Source organism: Xiphophorus couchianus, chromosome 16, assembly GCF_001444195.1.
Source record: "Xiphophorus couchianus chromosome 16, X_couchianus-1.0, whole genome shotgun sequence".
NCBI classification, from domain to species: Eukaryota; Metazoa; Chordata; class Actinopteri; order Cyprinodontiformes; family Poeciliidae; genus Xiphophorus; species Xiphophorus couchianus.
In genome coordinates, this window is record NC_040243.1 from 309,291 (window position 1) to 327,591 (window position 18,301).

Here is an 18,301-nt window from a genome sequence, read left to right on the forward strand (position 1 = left end):
GAAAGTGTCATAGAAAACACATTTCAACACCATTTGTATCAGTTTTGTCAAGTTTGAAACATTTTATTGAATCTTTTTCTCATGAAACCAAAATCTGATGATCACATTTTCACCAAACTTCCAGTTTTTTCCCTGGGAAGTTTCAAGGTTCTTCCAGTCCAACCAGTCAGCGTGTAGACGGCATGTAATGGTTGTCGTGGGCGGTTGCTATGGTAACCCCAGGGCGCTGCAGACCTCCAGTGCTTTCCCTGACCGTCCTCACTGGATCCGGTCTGGACTCGGTTCAGTTTTAGAGCCGCTGGTTGTTTATTAAAGATCTGATTAAATGTGGCCTAATTAAAGGCCGGGTTTGTCTAACGTCGATGCTTCTGCTTTACTTCCAGGCTGTTGACAGTTTCCTTCTTCCAGAATCAGGCAGCGCTCCGGTCCAACTCTTCACATGTTGATCCAGGAGGAAGACGAGCAGAAAAGATTTTCAGCACAAACCAGCAGAGCTGATCTGGTTCCAGAGAAATCCAAACCCTGAAGTCAGGATTTCTGACAGAAACATGCAGGATTCCTCAGTGAGCCTTTAGGAGGTTCTGGTTCCTGCCGAGTCTCCGGCAGCGGGTCGGACTCCGCTGCTTCCCGGGGCTGAAGGATCCGTGGAAGATGTTGGATCTGTGGAAGCTGCTGTTGGTCTTGGATGAACATTTTCCATGTCCGACCTGGATCTGCCTCCTGACTCCTTCCTGGGTTCGCTCCGGTTGCATCGGAGATTCTGTGTGAACCGGTTCTGTCCAGTTAGAGTAACTAGATTGAAAACGTTCTTTCACACCTCATTTGTTCAATCTTAAACTCCCTGAACAGTGAAGACATCTGGTCCGCAGAAGGTTCTGCTCCTAAAGGTTCTGGTTGACTCCACGCCCCGCCGCCTCCTCAGTCCGTCCGTTCAGGCGCTGGCTCCGTAGCACAGGTCCTTCCTGAGGTGCAGCTGCAGGCCGCTGGCGCTGGTGAAGGTCTTGGCGCAGCGTCTGCAGCGGTACGGTTTCTCCCCGGAGTGCGTGCGTTTGTGCTTCTTCATGGTGTCTCCGTCGCTGAAGGTGCGGCAGCAGAACGGGCAGCTGTACGGACGCTCGCCGGTGTGGATCCGCAGGTGTCGCCGCAGGTTTCCTCTCTGGCTGAAGCTCTTGGAGCAGAAGGTGCAGCGGTGCGGCCGCTCGCCCGTGTGCGTGCGCAGGTGGCGCCGCAGATCGGCCGACTGGGCGAAGGACTTGCAGCACCAGTCGCAGGCGTAGGTCTTCCTCTTCTGCTCCAAATGGAGGCGGAGCCCAGCGCTGTGACTGAACGCCTCGCCGCAGCGGGGGCAGCGGCGTACGAGCTCAGGGACGAGCGCTGTGACCGCGGCGTCTTCAGGCGGCCGGGTCTCCTGAGAGGACGGCCCGGTTCCGGAGGCGTTCTGCCGATCCGCCGGCAGCTGCTCTTCCTCAGACGTGTAGTCAAAGCCCGACTCAACGTGAGCGTTGGCAGACTCAGCTGGACTCTCTCTGCTCGCTTCTTCGGGTTCGGCTTTGACCCGTGCAGGGGGCGGGGCCTGTGGCTCCTCCCTCGGCGCCGGCCCGTCAGCGTGGATCCTGGGAGGATTCAGGGGCAGATGAGCCAGGAGAGGAGACGTCCTCCGGAACGCCTCCTGCAGCGGGTCAGGTTTCGGTTCTGCGGGTCGGAGCCGGGTCGGTGCCGATGGCGCTTCTTTCGGAACCGACAGAAGTTGGACTGAAGCCGGAGGAGGTCTGGACTGGGTCAGGGTGGAGTCCGGCTCCTCTAGGAGGGCTCTGGGTTTCAGGTCACTAGGCTGCTGCTCTGCAGGTACGAAACCCAAACCGGCCTGGGTCGACTCTGAAACAGAAACAGAACCCGTTCACCTCAGCCCAGACAAGCCAACCAGTCACAACATTAAGACCAGGAATCTCAGGTTCCGAGTGGCTTCGGTCAGAAGAACCTGGGATTGTTGGAGCTAAAAACCACATCACCGATTGGGGCCCACAGCCCTGAGATGAACTTTAAGGAGATTGCTGCATAGTTATGGAGCCCTACTAGTCCGAGCAGTTCCAGGTTATCTTCACCTACAATTATCTGCAGGTGTTCCACCAGGAGGCGTCCTGGGACCCCTGCTGGTTCTCACTGCAGCAGCCTGGGGGCTGTCCTAGAGATGGATGGCCCCCAAGTACAAAAACTATCGTGACGTCACCGTTGTGCGACACAAACACAACGCAGCGCTGGATGACATGGAAGCTAGGCTGAACATTTCTGTTAAAATACTTTTTATTGGTCTGATGTTTTACTGTGAGCCAGAATCAACAAACTGACACCTGGAGTCACTCTGAGGGGAATTAATCAACAGTTTTACTTTTTGAAGTGATTTAGTTAAATGAACCTTTTGATGATGATATTATAATTTAATGAGCTGTATCTGTATGATTCTGCTCATATTACAGCACAGACTCAGGCTGAACGTCCGTTAAAGCTTTTCTAAAACTATCATTTTGTGTTTACATATCAACATAAATCTGTCCAGTGGGACTCATTTAGATCCAATATCAATTACACAATAACTCGGGGTGATTTCCACTGAGCTGGAAAGGACAGTCTGTTAGTTTCTAATGAAAGTCACCATCAGCTGATTCCCCATCAGGCTTCAGGGGAAAAGGAAGTAGCAATCAAAACCTGAAAAAGTCCCTTTTGTTTAAATATATCGACAGAAATTGTCCTTTAAGCTAAAGCCGAATATTAAACGCGGTTCTGGTCTGCACAGAATAGGTTTTATACATTTGATTCGGTCAATATTTAACGTTAAAATTGCCAGTAAGTTTTAAAACCAGAGATTTTCCGGCGGGGTTTGGAACGACCCTCACTCAGCCACTCGGTCTCGGCCTCCAGCAGCAGGATGTCCCGCAGCTGCCTCCGCAGGCTCTCGTTCTCCCGCCGGGTTCTGGCCGTCTCCTCCCGGTACTGGGCCACCGTGTCCTCCACCACGTCCAGAACCTCCTTCACCACGGCGGTGAGCCGCTCCGTCAGGTAGGCGCTGAGCAGCTGCAGTTTGGTCATTTTGATCCTGAAAACACCGACAGCCGAACCAGAACCGAATATTACCGACCAAACAGGAAGCAACTGGGCGAGCCTTCAAAATAAGACTCCGTCTAAGAGTCCAGCTTCGCTGAGAATCAATTTGTGTTCAGAACCGAGGAGAAGACCCAGAAAAGAGGAAACTGGTTCGGATGTTCAGGAACAACCCGGAACCGCAAAAGGTCAGCCCGCCATGAACTGGAGCTCCAGTGAGACAGCCCAGTAAAGCTGCTGCTGCCATGATGGGGAGAAGCCCGGCATGGTGGTGGCAGCATGTTGCTGTGGGCTCTCACTCAGTGAACTTACTAATAAATTAGCTTTGGACCCAGTTGGGACGTCCGACTGGACGATGATCCAAACTGGTTTTGGGTCGGACCCAGCAGGTTCTGGACCTGACAGAACTTTTAACTTGAACCCATCCATTCTTCCAGTAGTATTATTAAAACCAAGTCCCATAGTAAAAATGTGCGTTGCTATGGTGACGTTGCTATGGCGATGACCTGCAGCTCTATCATAGAAATGTTTCCGGTTGTTTCTGGAGACAAATCAAAACCTTCAGCCTGATTTCTTCCTTCTCACTAACTTTGATTCCACCAAATTAAAACTGATGTTTTCATCACCAGAACTTTTCTATGAACCTCTAAATTAAAATAAATTCATTTAAACCTTCTTAAGTTTTTCCTGTAAATAAAATGGAGTTGTTTCCCAAAACGTTGGCATATGAAAAATGGTTCTGGTTCTGGGTCTGGTTGTGGTTCTGGTTCTGGTTCTGGGTCTGGTTCTGGTTCTGGTTCCGGGTCTGGTTGTGGTTCTGGGTCTGGTTCTGGTTCTGGTTCCGGGTCTGGTTGTGGTTCTGGTTCTGGTTCTGGGTCTGGTTCTGGTTCTGGTTCCGGGTCTGGTTGTGGTTCTGGGTTTGGTTCTGGTTCTGGTTCTGGGTCTGGTTGTGGTTCTGGTTCTGGTTCTGGGTCTGGTTCTGGTTCTGGTTCCGGGTCTGGTTGTGGTTCTGGGTTTGGTTCTGGTTCTGGTTCCGGGTCTGGTTGTGGTTCTGGTTCTGGTTCTGGGTCTGGTTCTGGTTCTGGTTCCGGGTCTGGTTGTGGTTCTGGGTCTGGTTCTGGTTCTGGTTCCGGGTCTGGTTGTGGTTCTGGTTCTGGTTCTGGGTCTGGTTCCGGTTCTGGTTGTGGTTGTGGTTGTGGGTCTGGGTCTGGGTCTGGTTCTGGTTCTGGTTCTGGTTCCGGGTCTGGTTGTGGTTCTGGGTTTGGTTCTGGTTCTGGGTTTGGTTCTGGTTCTGGGTCTGGGTCTGGGTTTGGTTCTGGGTCTTGTTCTGGTTCTGGTTCCGGGTCTGGTTGTGGTTCTGGGTTTGGTTCTGGTTCTGGTTCTGGTTCTGGTTCCGGGTCTGGTTGTGGTTCTGGGTCTGGTTCTGGTTCTGGGTCTGGGTCTGGTTCTGGTTGTGGTTGTGGTTCTGGGTCTGGGTCTTGTTCTGGTTCTGGTTCCGGGTCTGGTTGTGGTTCTGGGTTTGGTTCTGGTTCTGGTTCTGGTTCTGGTTCCGGGTCTGGTTGTGGTTCTGGGTCTGGTTCTGGTTCTGGGTCTGGGTCTGGTTCTGGTTGTGGTTGTGGTTCTGGGTCTGGGTCTGGGTCTTGTTCTGGTTCTGGTTCCGGGTCTGGTTGTGGTTCTGGGTTTGGTTCTGGTTCTGGTTCTGGTTCTGGTTCCGGGTCTGGTTGTGGTTTTGGGTCTGGTTCTGGTTCTGGGTCTGGGTCTGGTTCTGGTTGTGGTTGTGGCTCTGGGTCTGGGTCTGGGTTTGGTTCTGGTTCTGGTTCTGTGATAATCCAGAGATAATTCAGTTTAACGGTTTCCAGCTCTGCTCTCAATCTCAGGTCACACCAGTAAAACCAGCATTAGCTTCTTCTTCAACTGGTTTCTCCTCATTGTTAAGATTCAACAGAAGCTGGAATAAATCTCTCATGTTGGGTCCAAATGTCTCTCATTTGACAGTTGGTGCCGGTAAAATGGGTTCGTTAAATGTGTCAGGATAAACTAAATTATTCTAGAAATAGTGGATAAAACATGAAAAATGTGTTTTCTGTTTTCAGTTCCGCCAGTGGCCGCTGGGTGGCGGTGAACTCACTAAAACTGCAGACAAACCACGATCAACACTTCCTGTAGAATACCAAAATAAGAGCCCAGGCTGATCAGAGCTCAGAGAGTCAAACTGCTTCATGGTACCGTTAGAACCTCAACCAGTCCCGGTTCGGTCTCGGTTCTCCAGGCATTTAATGGATCCAGACAAACTGTGTGAAGTTGGGTCTGGGTTCTGGGAGTCCAGACTGACCCAGAGGTTCCGGATGGAGAAAAACATATTGGGCCGCTAGAACTTCATTGCCTGGTTATTTGTTCGGAAGTCTGTGGTTCTGCTGGGTTTGGTTTGAACTGGTTTGGTCCGGTCCGGTCCGGTCCGGTCCAACCCAACACTGGTCTCCAGTGCGTTTCCCTGGGACCTTGAGTCGAGTCGACAGAGGGAATAAAATAATTAGTGGCTTTGAAAAGTTAAAACAACAATCTGAAAAGTGTGGTGTGCTTTATTGGGTCAGAACTCTGGAGGACCTCCTGTCACTGACGGGAGGGATGGATGGATGGAGAACATCAGCTTTGACTAGGCCATTCTGCTGACCTAAACCGATGCATAACCTCCACCAGTTTCAGGTTGGACACAAACTGGACTCGGAGACATGGAGGACATGAGGGACAGTGGACAGGCTGAAGAAGACTCTGATGAAGAACAGGGACCTCACAGGCTTTTATTTTGAAAGGTCCTTCCATCATGTATTTGTGTAAACTTGATATTCAGAGAATGAAAGAAAGCAGCTACTGTACACACACACACACACACACACACACACACACACACACACACACACACACACGCACACGCACACGCACACGCACACTCCCCCTGCAGTGTTGGAGCTGCTGCAGATTCTCTGCATCGTCAGAAACCCGAGAGGAGCTCAGATCCTCCGTCCTGCTGCTTTTCTCCACATTTACTTCAGTTTCCAGACCCGCTGCTGGAGCCGAATCTGTCGGAACCACCCGAACCCTCTGGACCCCCTGCAGAGACACAATGAGCCTCACCCTGCTGCTGGCTGTGGAGTGAACCAGGTGAGCTTCCAGAGGTGAGAGAACCTGCTGTTGGTCCCGGTCCCGGTCCCGGTTCTGCTGGTTCTGGGTGGGCGTGTCACGCCTTTGTCTCAGCCTGCGGCTCTCGGCGGCTGAGCGCCTGAAAGGTTCTGACTCTTTTATGAAATATTGGCCCGGAGCTCAGGTGCTCTCCGCTGGTTCCGTTCAGGTCGAACTGGACCTCAGCTGCTCGGTTCTGGACGGGTTCCAGAACGTGCTGCAAGCGGCCGGCGGTCTGGCGCCGGTCCAGTTGGTCCTGCTGGAACCAGGAGATCCATCCGCCGATAAATGTATTCAGACTCTTTATGTTTGTTTCGAAATGGCGCCTTATTATATTTATAATATAATATTTACAATATTTGATTCATCCTGTTGAAACAACAAAATCAATTTTGATTCAATAAAAAATATATTTGATTTACTTTCAAATTTGAATTAAATATTTGAGAATATAAAATTTAACTGACGATTGTTCCTGCTGAAAAATGATTTAAAGAATTTCATCAACACCAACAGGATTCAGGTGGAACCAGCTGGAACTGGGTTCTGAGTTTAGGGCGGCGGCCCAGGGCGCCACCTTCTGGGGGGCGCCCACAGTTTCTCTTTTCTTTTTTTATGAATTTTTCATAAAAACTCCAGGAAGTTATGCTAACTTATTGCTAGCATCTCCCTGCTGATGGTCGGCAGAGGGCGGGTCCGACTCAAACCACAACTATTCACAGCCGGAACCGGTCCAGTTCTAACTCCCAACTGGACCACAGTGGTAACCTTTGACCCCTGCTGATTGATCCGGACCAAACAGAACCAGTTCTGGTCCACTTCTCTGCTTGTCCAGATACCAGAGGTCAGAGGTCAGTTCTGTTAGTCTCCCCTGGTTCTGATAAGTCCAGTACTTTAATCCTCGGTCCAAAGCTGAACAGAACCAGCAGGTTAATTGCTGTGGGAGTCATTGGTTCCGGTACCAACCGGGCCATCAGGGTCTTTCTGAACCACTGAGTGTCAGGATGGAAAATTCTCAAATCATTAAAGGTTCATAAAAATGAAATCCTCACATTTACTTCAGTTTTACTGCAGCTGCAGCACCAGCAGCAGCTGCAGCACCAGCAGCACCAGCAGCACCAGCAGCAGCTGCAGCACCAGCAGCAGCTGCAGCACCAGCAGCACCAGCAGCACCAGCAGCAGCTGCAGCACCAGCAGCAGCTGCAGCACTGGGTGAAGTTTCATACGCAGGCATAAGAAGTTCAAAGACCAAAACGTGAAAGTTGATCTTTATGTTTGGCAGGAAATAGCAAAATTCAAACTTTTCATTGTTTTCCTGCTGCCAGCGTCTGCTGGTCCGATACCAGTACCTGCTGGTCCGATACCAGTACCTATACTTATGGACAGTGAACCTCCAGTTCTTCCTGTCTTACTTAGAAAAACAAATAACAAGAATAATGAAACAAAAAATAAATAAAATCAACAATTATTAACCTACAAATAAACTCTAAATAATAAAACAAAATAAAGTAAACTAAGAATAAACTACCAAGATTCAAATTGATGAAGAAATAAAGAAATAAGAATAAATGGCTCCAACAAGAGACTGTGGCAGAGTTTAGTTCTGCAGCCTCATTTATTCATGGCCGAGCGGCGGCGTTGTGACATCACGGCGTTGTGACATCACGGCGTTGTGACATCACGGCGTTGTGACATCACGGCGTTGTGACATCACGGCGTTGTGACATCACGGTGTTGTGACATCACGGCGTTGTGACATCACGGCGTTGCTGCGTTGCTGGGTCTTCAGTAACCAGAGGAGGAAACAAGCTGAAATGTTTTCCAGTGAGGTCAGACTCGTGTTCCCCATTCTGACTGGTTTGTGTTTACTGGGATCACTGGTGTGGAAGTCGCAGCGTTCTGCTGCATCAGGACCGGATGTGTTTCCTGTCAAAGCAGCAACTGCTCAGAAATGCTAAGACTGCCCCCTAGTGGTCACATAATTGCCATCTGATTTAATCCGGGAGTAAATTCTGGGTAAATTTCAGATTAAAGGAACAAACTGAGTCTGACTCAGAGATTGATGTTATTTCTGGTGAACCTGTTCGACTCAGCAGAGATCAACCGAACGGCACCGGCCCGGCGAGCCGCTGATGTCAGGATATTTTTCTCATTATCCTGTTTTGCTGTAATTTGCTTCTGCCTCCATTTTTCAGTCTATAATTAATGTTGTTGCTATGAAACATAATTTCTGCTTTTTCTACAGATGGCAGCACCGACTAAAAGTAAATAAATCTGTTTCACTCATTTCCTGTTCAGCCTGGTGCTGATGGAGGTTCTGTGTCCATAAAATCATCAGTTCTGTACCGAAGCTTTACATTAGTGAGTTTTCCAGGCCTGACCACTGACTCCTTCTTCAATCCTTTCCAGAACGATTCCTGCCTTCAGCTCCTCCTCACCAAACCGCTGCTTGACCAGTCCGATGGCCACCAGTCCCAGTGGCGCCCCAGAAACCTGCATGGCAGCCCGGCAGGAGCCAGAGGAGCCAACGAGCTCACAGCCAGACGGAGCGGCCGCCGCCCCTCAGCCGGCCGCCAAAGAGCAGCAAACATCAGACGCTCCAGAGGGCCGACCAATAGAAAGAGAGAAATCAGTCGACCACCTGACAGTAATCAGTGAGATCACAGAGACCAGTAAGTTCATTTCTCATCAGAAGCTGCTGGTAAAAATAAAACGTCAGACTGAGACGCTTTGCCGAGTTTATGAGTCAGACGTTTGAGGGATGAGACTGGCAGCTAACTGGCTAATCACTTAAAGGCCACACAGGTCAACTCTTGCTGTTCAAAGCTATGCTATGAAACTATGACAATGAAAAATGGAAACAGTTTTTCAGATTTGTTTGAATCTATAGCATATGAGCTTGGTCTAGATATATTTGGGGGCTTGTCCGGGAGTTTTACAACTTTTAGGCGCTTATATATTTTTTGAGTTAGTGAAAATCAGAGGCGTTGACACTACACCATTTGTTCTGTAAGGTGCCTTTAGACAATGTTTCTTGTCAAATAAAAAAATGACACTTTACCTGCGAGTTCTAAATCTTTTCCAAGTAGGAATGAGTCCAGCTAACAGGACGAGACAAAAACAATCGTGGGAAAATGAGGGGTCACATTTTGTTATTTTCACAGACTAAAGATTATGCAGGTTTAGTCCAGACACTACTACAGTTTTTAACTAAAGATGTCCTAATAATATATTTAAAAACTAGTCTAATTTAGCCCTGATCAAATGCTAGCTTTAGCATCGCTAGCAGCTAAGGGATAGCCATCCCTTTCTCTCATTGCTGATTTTTTTAACATAAAATGTTGCCAGATAAATGAGTTTAAAGTGCAACCCGAGGAGACATCTTGGTCCTACAGTCAACACAGAAAGATAAATTCTCTGTTTCCTTTCTTATTTCAAAATAAGAATCTCAAGCATGTTTACGACATGCTGATGAAACCGAGGAGTTGCATTTTTCACTTTTACTGCCATAAAAATACGTTTCTTTACTTTGTTTCCTTTTAGCAGATGTAAATAAACATTCATGTTGCCATGGAAATGATCATTGCGTATGAAAGTTACGGCATTATTCTGATTCTCACCTCTCCATTCGGTCCTGTTATAACAAATAATGAAGAACAATAATCATCTGAGCTTGTTACTATCAGACCAGCAGTCATGAATATCACCGCTGTTATTGGTCACCCAATATGTTTGTTTACATTAGCATTAGCAAAACGATCCGTTAAAATAATAAAGACGCTTTTAAAGAGTCTTTCTCTGCAAAACAACTACAAAACGCTCAAGTCTACCTAAACAGTCGCCAGCAACACGTACCAGCCTCAATCTTTACACAAAGTATTGGCAGAGGTTGAAGTGGTGACTTAAAGCCTCTCAGGCTTGTTGTTCTGTGTATTAAGGATTTGTTCACCTGATCCGAGTCTCTGAGAGTTCTGCGCTGGTCTGTTGTCCTCCAGGTAACGGCGTTGCTCCTGTCATGGCTGAAACGTCTCCCACAGTGTCCTCTGTGTTGCCCAAGTTTCACACTAAGCCAGGCAGCCACATTAATGGCCGGCCTCGCTTGGGCAGCCGGTCCGGCTCGTTGGCGGCGGGCTCACCGAGGCCCTCGCTCACCCGCCAGCCCAGTGCCATCACAGAGGTCACTGGGGACGGATCGAAACCCAGGGACTACCTGATCCTGGCCATCCTGTCCTGCTTCTGCCCCTTGGTGCCCATCAACATCGTAGCCCTCACTTTCTCCGTGATGGTAAGACGTTTCCCAAAGGAAGGGCTGATGAATCCCAGGATTCATGGAAGAACAGCCAAACATGCTTTGCAGACAGTTGGTCATATTGGTTCTTCTGTGAACCTGGTTCATGTTTTCCTTCAGTCTCGGAACAGTCTGCAGCAGGGCAACGTGGACGGAGCCCGCCGTTTGGGTCGCAACGCCTTGGTGCTGTCCGTCGTCTCCATTTTAGGGGGAATCGCTATCATCGCTGCAGCCATCGCCTTCAACTGGGGACGTAAGTATGGAACCTCACCTTCCCACAGTCCGCCTCCTTTCTACCCAAACTCCATCTGGAAGCATCAATGTCAGCTCTTCTATTCGTTTTTGCAGGGATTTTGAAATTCTGATGACATCTTCAGAACCAGATCCAGACCAACATGGCGCTGTCTAGTCTCTGAAGCACTATCGTTCCCATCCACCTTCACCAGATGGAAAAACTATCGTACTTCTGTTCCAGCTTGTGGTTTTATTTCTGCACGACGATGAGCATGACCTGCCTGACGCTCTACCTCCAACACAACCAGCCAACTCTGTCCCAACGCTGACCGACGGATCCCTCTGCAGTTCTAGCTTCATTCCCGATCCGACGCTCTTCTCTCCCACCATCCTGGAATCAGACGTTTGTCTCTGTGGAAGAGGGATTATTGGTGTTGAAGCAAACTGCTGGATCTCATGTTCTGATGCCAAAATGGTCTCAGCTGTTGTAAAACTGGGAGATGCTGCTGCTATGAAACTTTGAACTGAGGATGGATCAAGACTTTTACTGTGAAGGCGGGAAAGAAACGGACAATAAGGTCATGGGTAGCAAACTTTTCCACCTTCCTCTGACCCAAACGCCAGGTTTCCTTCAGCCACGGCGTCCAGAACCGACTCGTGATTCAGTTCTGGACTTCCATCAGGCAGAGTTGGATTATCAGAGTCCATCTTAAATCAGTCGTGAGTCAGAGGAAATCAAAACTTCCCCATGAAATCAGCTGAATTTAAGACGTCAACAAGCTGCTGGTCAATGAGCTTCAGAGGTCCTAACATCTCCCTGCTGGACTCCGCCTTCAGGAGGAAAACCTTCCCACTTCAGTAAACGTCATGAAGTTAGGATGAAGTATGTGGATCCTTCAGCGATGAGAGGAGCTCAGCTGCTGCTCCAGGCGGTTCCTCTGACCCGGACAGGGCGGCCAACGTCAGTCCTCCGGGGCCGGCGCCCTGCACCTGTAAGCTCTTCCCCTGGTCCAACACACCTGGATGGTTCATCAGCAGAACCTCTGCAGAACTTTGTCATGCCAGGATGTCGAACCAGGGACAGAACTAAAACATGCAGGAAACCGGACCAGGAGGACCGGCTCTGCTGTGGAGAGACTGGATTCACCGTCTGGGGTCTCCTTGGATCCTGGAGGAAATCCTGGAGCGGCTAGACCTGGTCTTTATAGATGAGAGGAAGAGGAAGGATCTTCATCAGTAATCAGAAAAGTTCAGCTGGATTGAAGCTGGAAAGCTTGATTAAATCCTGCGAAAGCAGCAGATGTCAGATGGTGAAGCTGAGAAAACCCGAGAAGGCCTGGTTTCCTGACGTTTGCACGTCGGCCCTGAGGTTCACTCCAGTCTGACTGGTGAAGGTCGACCTGTGAAACCGATCCCGGGTCAGCCCCTCAGCCATTCTTAATGACCCTGTCTGACGGCAGCGTCTCCGCTTACTGGACCTGAACCAATGACTCGGATCACATTGTTCCCAGTCATTCCTGGGACTTCAGGTTACGATAACTCGGCATCTCCGGCTCTCTGGGTTTTTGATGGAGGTCAGCGTGGATCGGATTTTCCTCCTGAGGGAAGCAGGAAACGGTGTCTGCTCCCAGAGTTGAGCTTCATCTCATCTCAGAAACGCTGAGCTGTTTCCTCTTCCTGCAGGAAACGTGAAGCTAACTGGACCAGAACCCGGCCTGTCGTCCAGTAAACCTGCTGCTCAGTCCAAACTCTTCCTTTATGCTTTACATCTACATTTGCATCACAATTTAGTAAAAACATTCAATAAAATTTTAAGTTTCTCGTTAATCAGCTCCAACTCCCCAATAAAAAGTTGAACGTTTATCCTCCAGTTCAGGTGGAAAATGAACCATTTCCAACTCTAGTTCCACTTCATGAGGATTTTTAATTCAAATCATTTCTATAAAAACGGGTCATTTAGAGTCTTGGAGTTTCTGGACCTGAAACAGGAAGTTCATATCGGTGGTGGGAACACTATGCTAATGTGCTAAGCAGAGCTAATTCTTTGTTTAGCACTTTAGCATTTCTCTAAATTTGAACACACTGACACGCTTTAGCTGCGCTAACGTTTATGATTAGTGCTTTAGGATTAGCGCTACAAACATTTTAGCCATCGTTGCCAAAGAGAAGGGATCTGACAGGAACGGTGGCTGAACTCTGGAGTCTCACATCAGCGTGACGTTTGGGTCCATCTTCAGTTTTTCTCCCACCCTGGTTGGACGGGTAGCTGTTAGCGGTTGTTCTGAAAGGTTCTGATGATGCTGCAGCCCTGCAGGGCTTCTGGTGCCAAACAAAAACCTGTTCATTTAATAATCCTGCATGATCACTACTGTGACTGGATTCATGTTATTCACTCTAAATTATTCTTGCACACCAACGTTGCCACGTTGCTAATGGACTCAACCCAGATGAACAGAACCAGAATCTCGTATCACCTGTGCATGTTTACACTTATTACTGAATGTTTTTACCTTCAACTGTCCTTCACTCAGCACAGAGAAACTCACCAGGTGTTCTGGTCCTCGGTGGGTTCAGGTGTTGGCAGCTGGTTGGTCTCAGGTTGTTCTGGTTTCGTTGCTCCTTCCCAGCTTCTTGCTTTGTGCAACAGGAACCTGCAGGTTTGGTCCGTTAGAACCAAATGAAAGGTTTCTACTTTCCCCGAGTTTCCTCTCTCTATGGCCACCACAGTGATCTGAGTGGAACGCCACCGGTACCACCGGTACCACCCGTTCCACACCGCTGAGTGGAAACCAGGTGTCAGCAAGGAGCTCAGGAGGCCGACGGGTCCGTTACTGTTTGGGTGGAACAGCAGGAAACAAAGTGGTGAAGGAACAAAGTAACCTGGACCAGAACCTTCTGCTGGTTCGATCTGAAGATGATCAGAACCATTGCGTCACATTTGGACGTCTCCAGTGACCTTGTTCACGGCTCGGCTCGACCCGCTTCGCTCCGGTTCTGATTGTAGCATGCCTCTTTACTAACCACATTATGCAAGTGAAACGTAGAATGTCAGCTTTGGGTTCTGGGTTCTGTTTTGGTTTCTCAGTTTGGAACCTGTTCTCTTTGCTACTTGTGTGCTAATATTATGCTAATATTATGCTAATATTATGCTAACATTGTGACTGTAACATGAACACCTCCCATCTGCTGGCACAAGACGTGTAAATAGAGAAACTTTTTATTTGGACAGAAAACTTTCTTTCATCAGATGTTTTTATTTCTGGGGAATGAAAAGTCCAGAAGAAGCTTTTAGGAACCAAGAATCGGGTTTCTCTGTAACTTTTTAACTAGCCTGCCGTCTGCCAGTTATCATTTGGTAGGGTCTCAAAACAGTTTGGCCTTGAACTAGGCCATTACTAATTAACTTTGGCTCTACGTGTTGGTGCTAATTGGCCCCGGTTCTGATTGGTCGGTAACTTGCCCAGAGTCTAATTGGTCAGAGTGTTTTGGATCTGCAGTCAGTTCTGGTTCTGAAACCTGATGGACTAAAATCACAACAAACTAATCCAGTGGGAAAATGTCGGTGGGTCGATGTGAAGACCAGGCTGAGCTCAGTCCAACTACAAGTTCTGTTTTGTTACTGAACTAAAGCTCCGGACTTTTCACTTCTGTCGACTGATGCTGAATTGATCCTGTTTGTTTTAGTTGAATCTGTATTTTAATATTTCTATCCTTTTTGTATTTAATCTCCTGTTTCCTGTTCAGTAGCGAAAGCTTTCGGTTCCAGCATGAAGCTTCACCGCCGACGCTCTGAGTCTCTGCATGCCTTAAACTGACGGATGAATGAGTGAATGATGCTGATGTTTTCACTCTGATGACGTCTGAGGAGAATAAATCCTTCAGCCTCGTTCATCAGAAACAGAATCATTTATTAATGTCTTTTCTATCAGCTCAGATTATTATTATTAATGTCCATTAATGACGGAGAAATCTGTAGAAAATAACATGAAACAGAAACAAGAAGCTGCTTGACCTCAATCTGATTGGATGTTGGTGCTTTCAACCGTCCAATCAGAGGACAGCTGGTCACCACATGGGAACAAAAGGACCAGAGAAATCATTTGTTTCTGAAAATGAACCTGTTGATATAAAATTCATACCAGACATTGATAACAAACTGGGAGGAATGTGGGAAGGAGGCGGAGCTTAAGGCCGACTCCAGTCTGTCTGCCTAGTCAAAGTCCGGTTCGGTTGGTGATCTGTGAATGGTAAGCTAACCCTGGTCCTCCAAACCTCCGTCTGGGTTCGGTTTGAACGTGAACGTCCAGCTGACCGGAGACTCCAAACGCAGGAAGTGGACTACACCGCAGGGCATTCTGGGTAAATACAGCCAAAGCTAACGTGCTAGCCTAGCGCTAGCAGGAGAAACGACTCGTGGTGTTTATTAAAAAAAGAGGTAATTTAATGCTAGCTTTGGATAAAACGTTTGGCTTTTCCTCTTTTAATCTCCCGAGTCCCTGGCGAGTGACGCTCTCCGTGGGCGACGTGCAGCGACGGCGTCCTGCTAAAACCAAACAACAACAAAGCGTGTTGACGTCACAGATCACAGAGTTTAATTCCATACAAAGCAATGAACAACAAAGCTGCAGAGGAACAGAGATATGCATTTTCTCCTAAAAATAAAATAAAAACACACAAGGGGAAGACAAACGAACACAAAACACAAAGACAAAAAAAGCAAAAATAGCGGCCGCTCTCTCTCTCTCGGCGTGCTCCGTGTACGTAATTTTATACCAAATAGGTGTTTCCCTATTTAATATATGCAGTCAAGGCGTTCCGTTCTTTGACCAATTAGAAACTCCCTCAGGGACTCAGAAAAACTTGGAAACTCCCCTCATTATGGCAAAGGTGTCTGGTTTTTGTCTAAGTAAAAGGGCGGACCACTCCGCGTTCATCTCCGTCTGGTACGGGGAGAGGCGCCAAGAAGTCTCTTGCCCCCTCGGAATGTAAATTTATTACTCTGTCTTCAGCGGGGGAGGAAAAAAGCCCTGCTTGTTTAAATGTCTGCTATTGTCAGCTCCCACATGCTCAACAGAAAACTGTTCCAAATAAGAGTGTTGAATATAACTGTTACACATGTCGTAGATTAACTGTATTAAGCACTAAAATTAATCATTTTTCTTAACATGTTCAACCAACACAACCATCAAACTATAAAGATTATTCTTTACAACATAAACGTACAGAAGAGTTTAAAATCAGCTTCCTGATCAAAACCTCTGCTCTTCACTTCAGCTTAGAGTTTTTGTTCCAAACTATTTTCTCCAAACGTTGGAAATTCTCCGGTTTTCACCAAATGAACTGAGTCAGCAAAGAACCACAGGGTCCGAACGGAGATCAGGTTCAGCAACTCGTTTGTTTTAGTCTCAGATGGAACATCGAGAGACACAGGAGGACATCAGGCCTCGCATCTTGTTTCTGGGGCAGAGAGCCTGTTGTCATGGCAACCGTTGGCAAGGGAGGAAGAGGAGGAGGAAGGAGTCGGGGAGGGAGGGGTCACAGGGAGGAGCGGGGCCTCCGTCCTGATAACGGAGCCAGAAACACGATGAACACATGAATAATTTAGAGGAAGAGGAGGAAGAGGAAGAAGAGGAGGAGGAGGAAGAAGACCGGCAGATTCTGGCCCGGTCCAAAGCCTTTTTTAAAAAAATATATAAGAATAACAATAACAACCTCAAACAACACGTCAATAACAGACATTACAAAAAAAACCTAATATCACAACTGCTGCTGTTAACAAAACCAATTAGATGCAAGGCTAGAACAAAGTATTAAAATAATGAAAAAAAAGAAAAATAAGATAAAATAATAATTATAAAATAAAATAACTTAATCAGAGGAGACTACTAACTGAAATTCTTCCATTAACTCAAACATTTTAATTGCGTTTAAATTCTGCATCTTTCTCAGACATTTTTAAAAAAGGAAAGATCATTTTTTACAGCAGAGATTGAGAGGCAGCATTTTGCATAGCGACATTTATGGATATAATATTTGGTTATAATCATTAGAACATTGACTAAAAATTCCAATTTTTTTTCTGTGATAGATAAACCGAATTTAATGTTTTGTAAGGAAATAAAATCCACATTTATTGTTCTAGAAGACAGAAAGTTTTGAAGTTGATCCCATAAGTTTAATATTTCTTTACATTCGTAAAACAAATGTTTAGTTGTTTCCAACTGAGTTTTACAAAAACCACAATTTTCAACATTAAACTTAAATCTCTCTATTAAGAACTCATTTGAAGGATAAACGTTATTTATTATTTTAAAATGTAATTCTTTATATTTAGGAGGAATTGGGAATTTCAAATAATTTGTCCTAATTTTGACTATCATAGATTTGTTAACATTTTGTAAGAGAACTGTTCTTTTTGTTCTTCCTGGGTACATAATATTTATAGATACTGATTCAAAAACCTGTTATTGCATTTATTATCTCTAATGTCCACAAGCTCAGTTTGAATCTTATGGAGCCTTGGAATAAAGAAATTAGGTAAATAGTTTTTAACTGACTGAATGAGGACATTAGTGAAACTATATAAAACTTTCTTATAAATTGTTAGTGAACAATCAGCTCCAAACTTCCTGTTAAATTCCTCCAAACGTAGAATTTCACCATTTCCATCCAGTAAATGAATAATTGACCAGATTTGTTTATTCCACCAATCTTCTAGAAACATAGATCTTCTACACATAGAATGGCTCTGTTGTTCCACAGTGGAACATTATGAGGCTGAAGTTGTTTAAACATAAACTTCCTCTGTAACAAAACCTGTTGATGGAAATTAAAGAGTTATAGGGAGTTTAGATAATTCAAAATCACATTTCAATAACAACTCAATAGCTCCAACTTTTTGAAATACAAACGACGGTTTAACAAACCAAATAAAATCACCGTTTTTTAAAAAGGACTGAAGCCATCTAATTTTTAACGTACCATTCATAATTTCTAAATCGATTGCCTTGATACCACCTTCCTCAAATGTTTTAGCAAATCACTTTTTCTGATGTAATGGTGCTTATTTTTCCAAATAAAGTTAAAATTAATTCTGTTAATCTGTTTTATGATATTTGGAGGGACGGCTAAGGAACATGCAGGAAACGTCAGCCTGGATAAGGATTCAGTTTTTGTTCATAAAGTTCTACCAAACAACATCAAGTCTCTTTGAAGCCAATTATTTAAAGTTTTGCCACATTTATCAATGTTGTCTTGTAAATTTTTTCTAACACTGGTAGCTTTACACTTAGTAATCCACATGCCTAAGTATTTAACTTCATTTTTAACTGGAATATTGAAAATTGAAGAATCAGAACAGTTATGGATACTCATAATTTCACAGTTATTTACATTTAGCTGCAGCCCTGAGAGAACAACTTTATTTAGAGCTGGAGGAATTTGTTCTTTGTTTTTTAGGAAGAGGGTTGTATCATCTGCCAATTGGCTAATGATTATTTTCTGGTT

General features: G+C 46.2%; 2 protein-coding genes across 2 annotated transcripts; one reads left to right on the forward strand and one right to left on the reverse strand.

Annotated features, from left to right (window-relative positions):
• Positions 1-38: 38 nt before the first annotated feature.
• Positions 39-3,690, reverse strand: LOC114159645 (protein glass-like). Its single transcript, XM_028041674.1, has 2 exons — positions 2,892-3,690; positions 39-1,875 (listed from the first exon to the last, which is right to left on the reverse strand). Exons 1-2 carry the CDS (start codon positions 3,082-3,084, stop codon positions 932-934), a joined length of 1,137 nt encoding a protein of 378 aa, XP_027897475.1. The 5' UTR covers positions 3,085-3,690; the 3' UTR covers positions 39-931.
• A 2,335-nt stretch (positions 3,691-6,025) lies between these two features.
• LOC114159648 (proline-rich transmembrane protein 2) lies at positions 6,026-14,698 on the forward strand. Its single transcript, XM_028041681.1, has 5 exons — positions 6,026-6,269; positions 8,683-8,945; positions 10,269-10,558; positions 10,682-10,814; positions 10,910-14,698. The coding sequence occupies exons 2-5, from the start codon at positions 8,735-8,737 to the stop codon at positions 10,924-10,926; spliced, it is 651 nt and encodes a 216-aa protein (XP_027897482.1). The 5' UTR covers positions 6,026-6,269; positions 8,683-8,734; the 3' UTR covers positions 10,927-14,698.
• The last annotated feature ends 3,603 nt before the right edge of the window (positions 14,699-18,301 follow it).

What these genes read in the sequence shown, in the direction of transcription:
- LOC114159648 (XM_028041681.1), top strand. Translation starts at nt 8,735, where the DNA reads ATGGCCACCAGTCCCAGTGGCGCCCCAGAAACCTGCATGGCAGCCCGG. An exon ending in CAGTGAGATCACAGAGACCA is followed by an intron (nt 8,946 to 10,268) that starts GTAAGTTCATTT and finishes GTTGTCCTCCAG; the next exon opens with GTAACGGCGTTGCTCCTGTC. An exon ending in CCCTCACTTTCTCCGTGATG is followed by an intron (nt 10,559 to 10,681) that starts GTAAGACGTTTC and finishes GTTTTCCTTCAG; the next exon opens with TCTCGGAACAGTCTGCAGCA.
- LOC114159645 (XM_028041674.1), bottom strand. Translation starts at nt 3,084, where the DNA reads ATGACCAAACTGCAGCTGCTCAGCGCCTACCTGACGGAGCGGCTCACC. An exon ending in GGCCGAGACCGAGTGGCTGA is followed by an intron (nt 1,876 to 2,891) that starts GTGAGGGTCGTT and finishes TTTCTGTTTCAG; the next exon opens with AGTCGACCCAGGCCGGTTTG.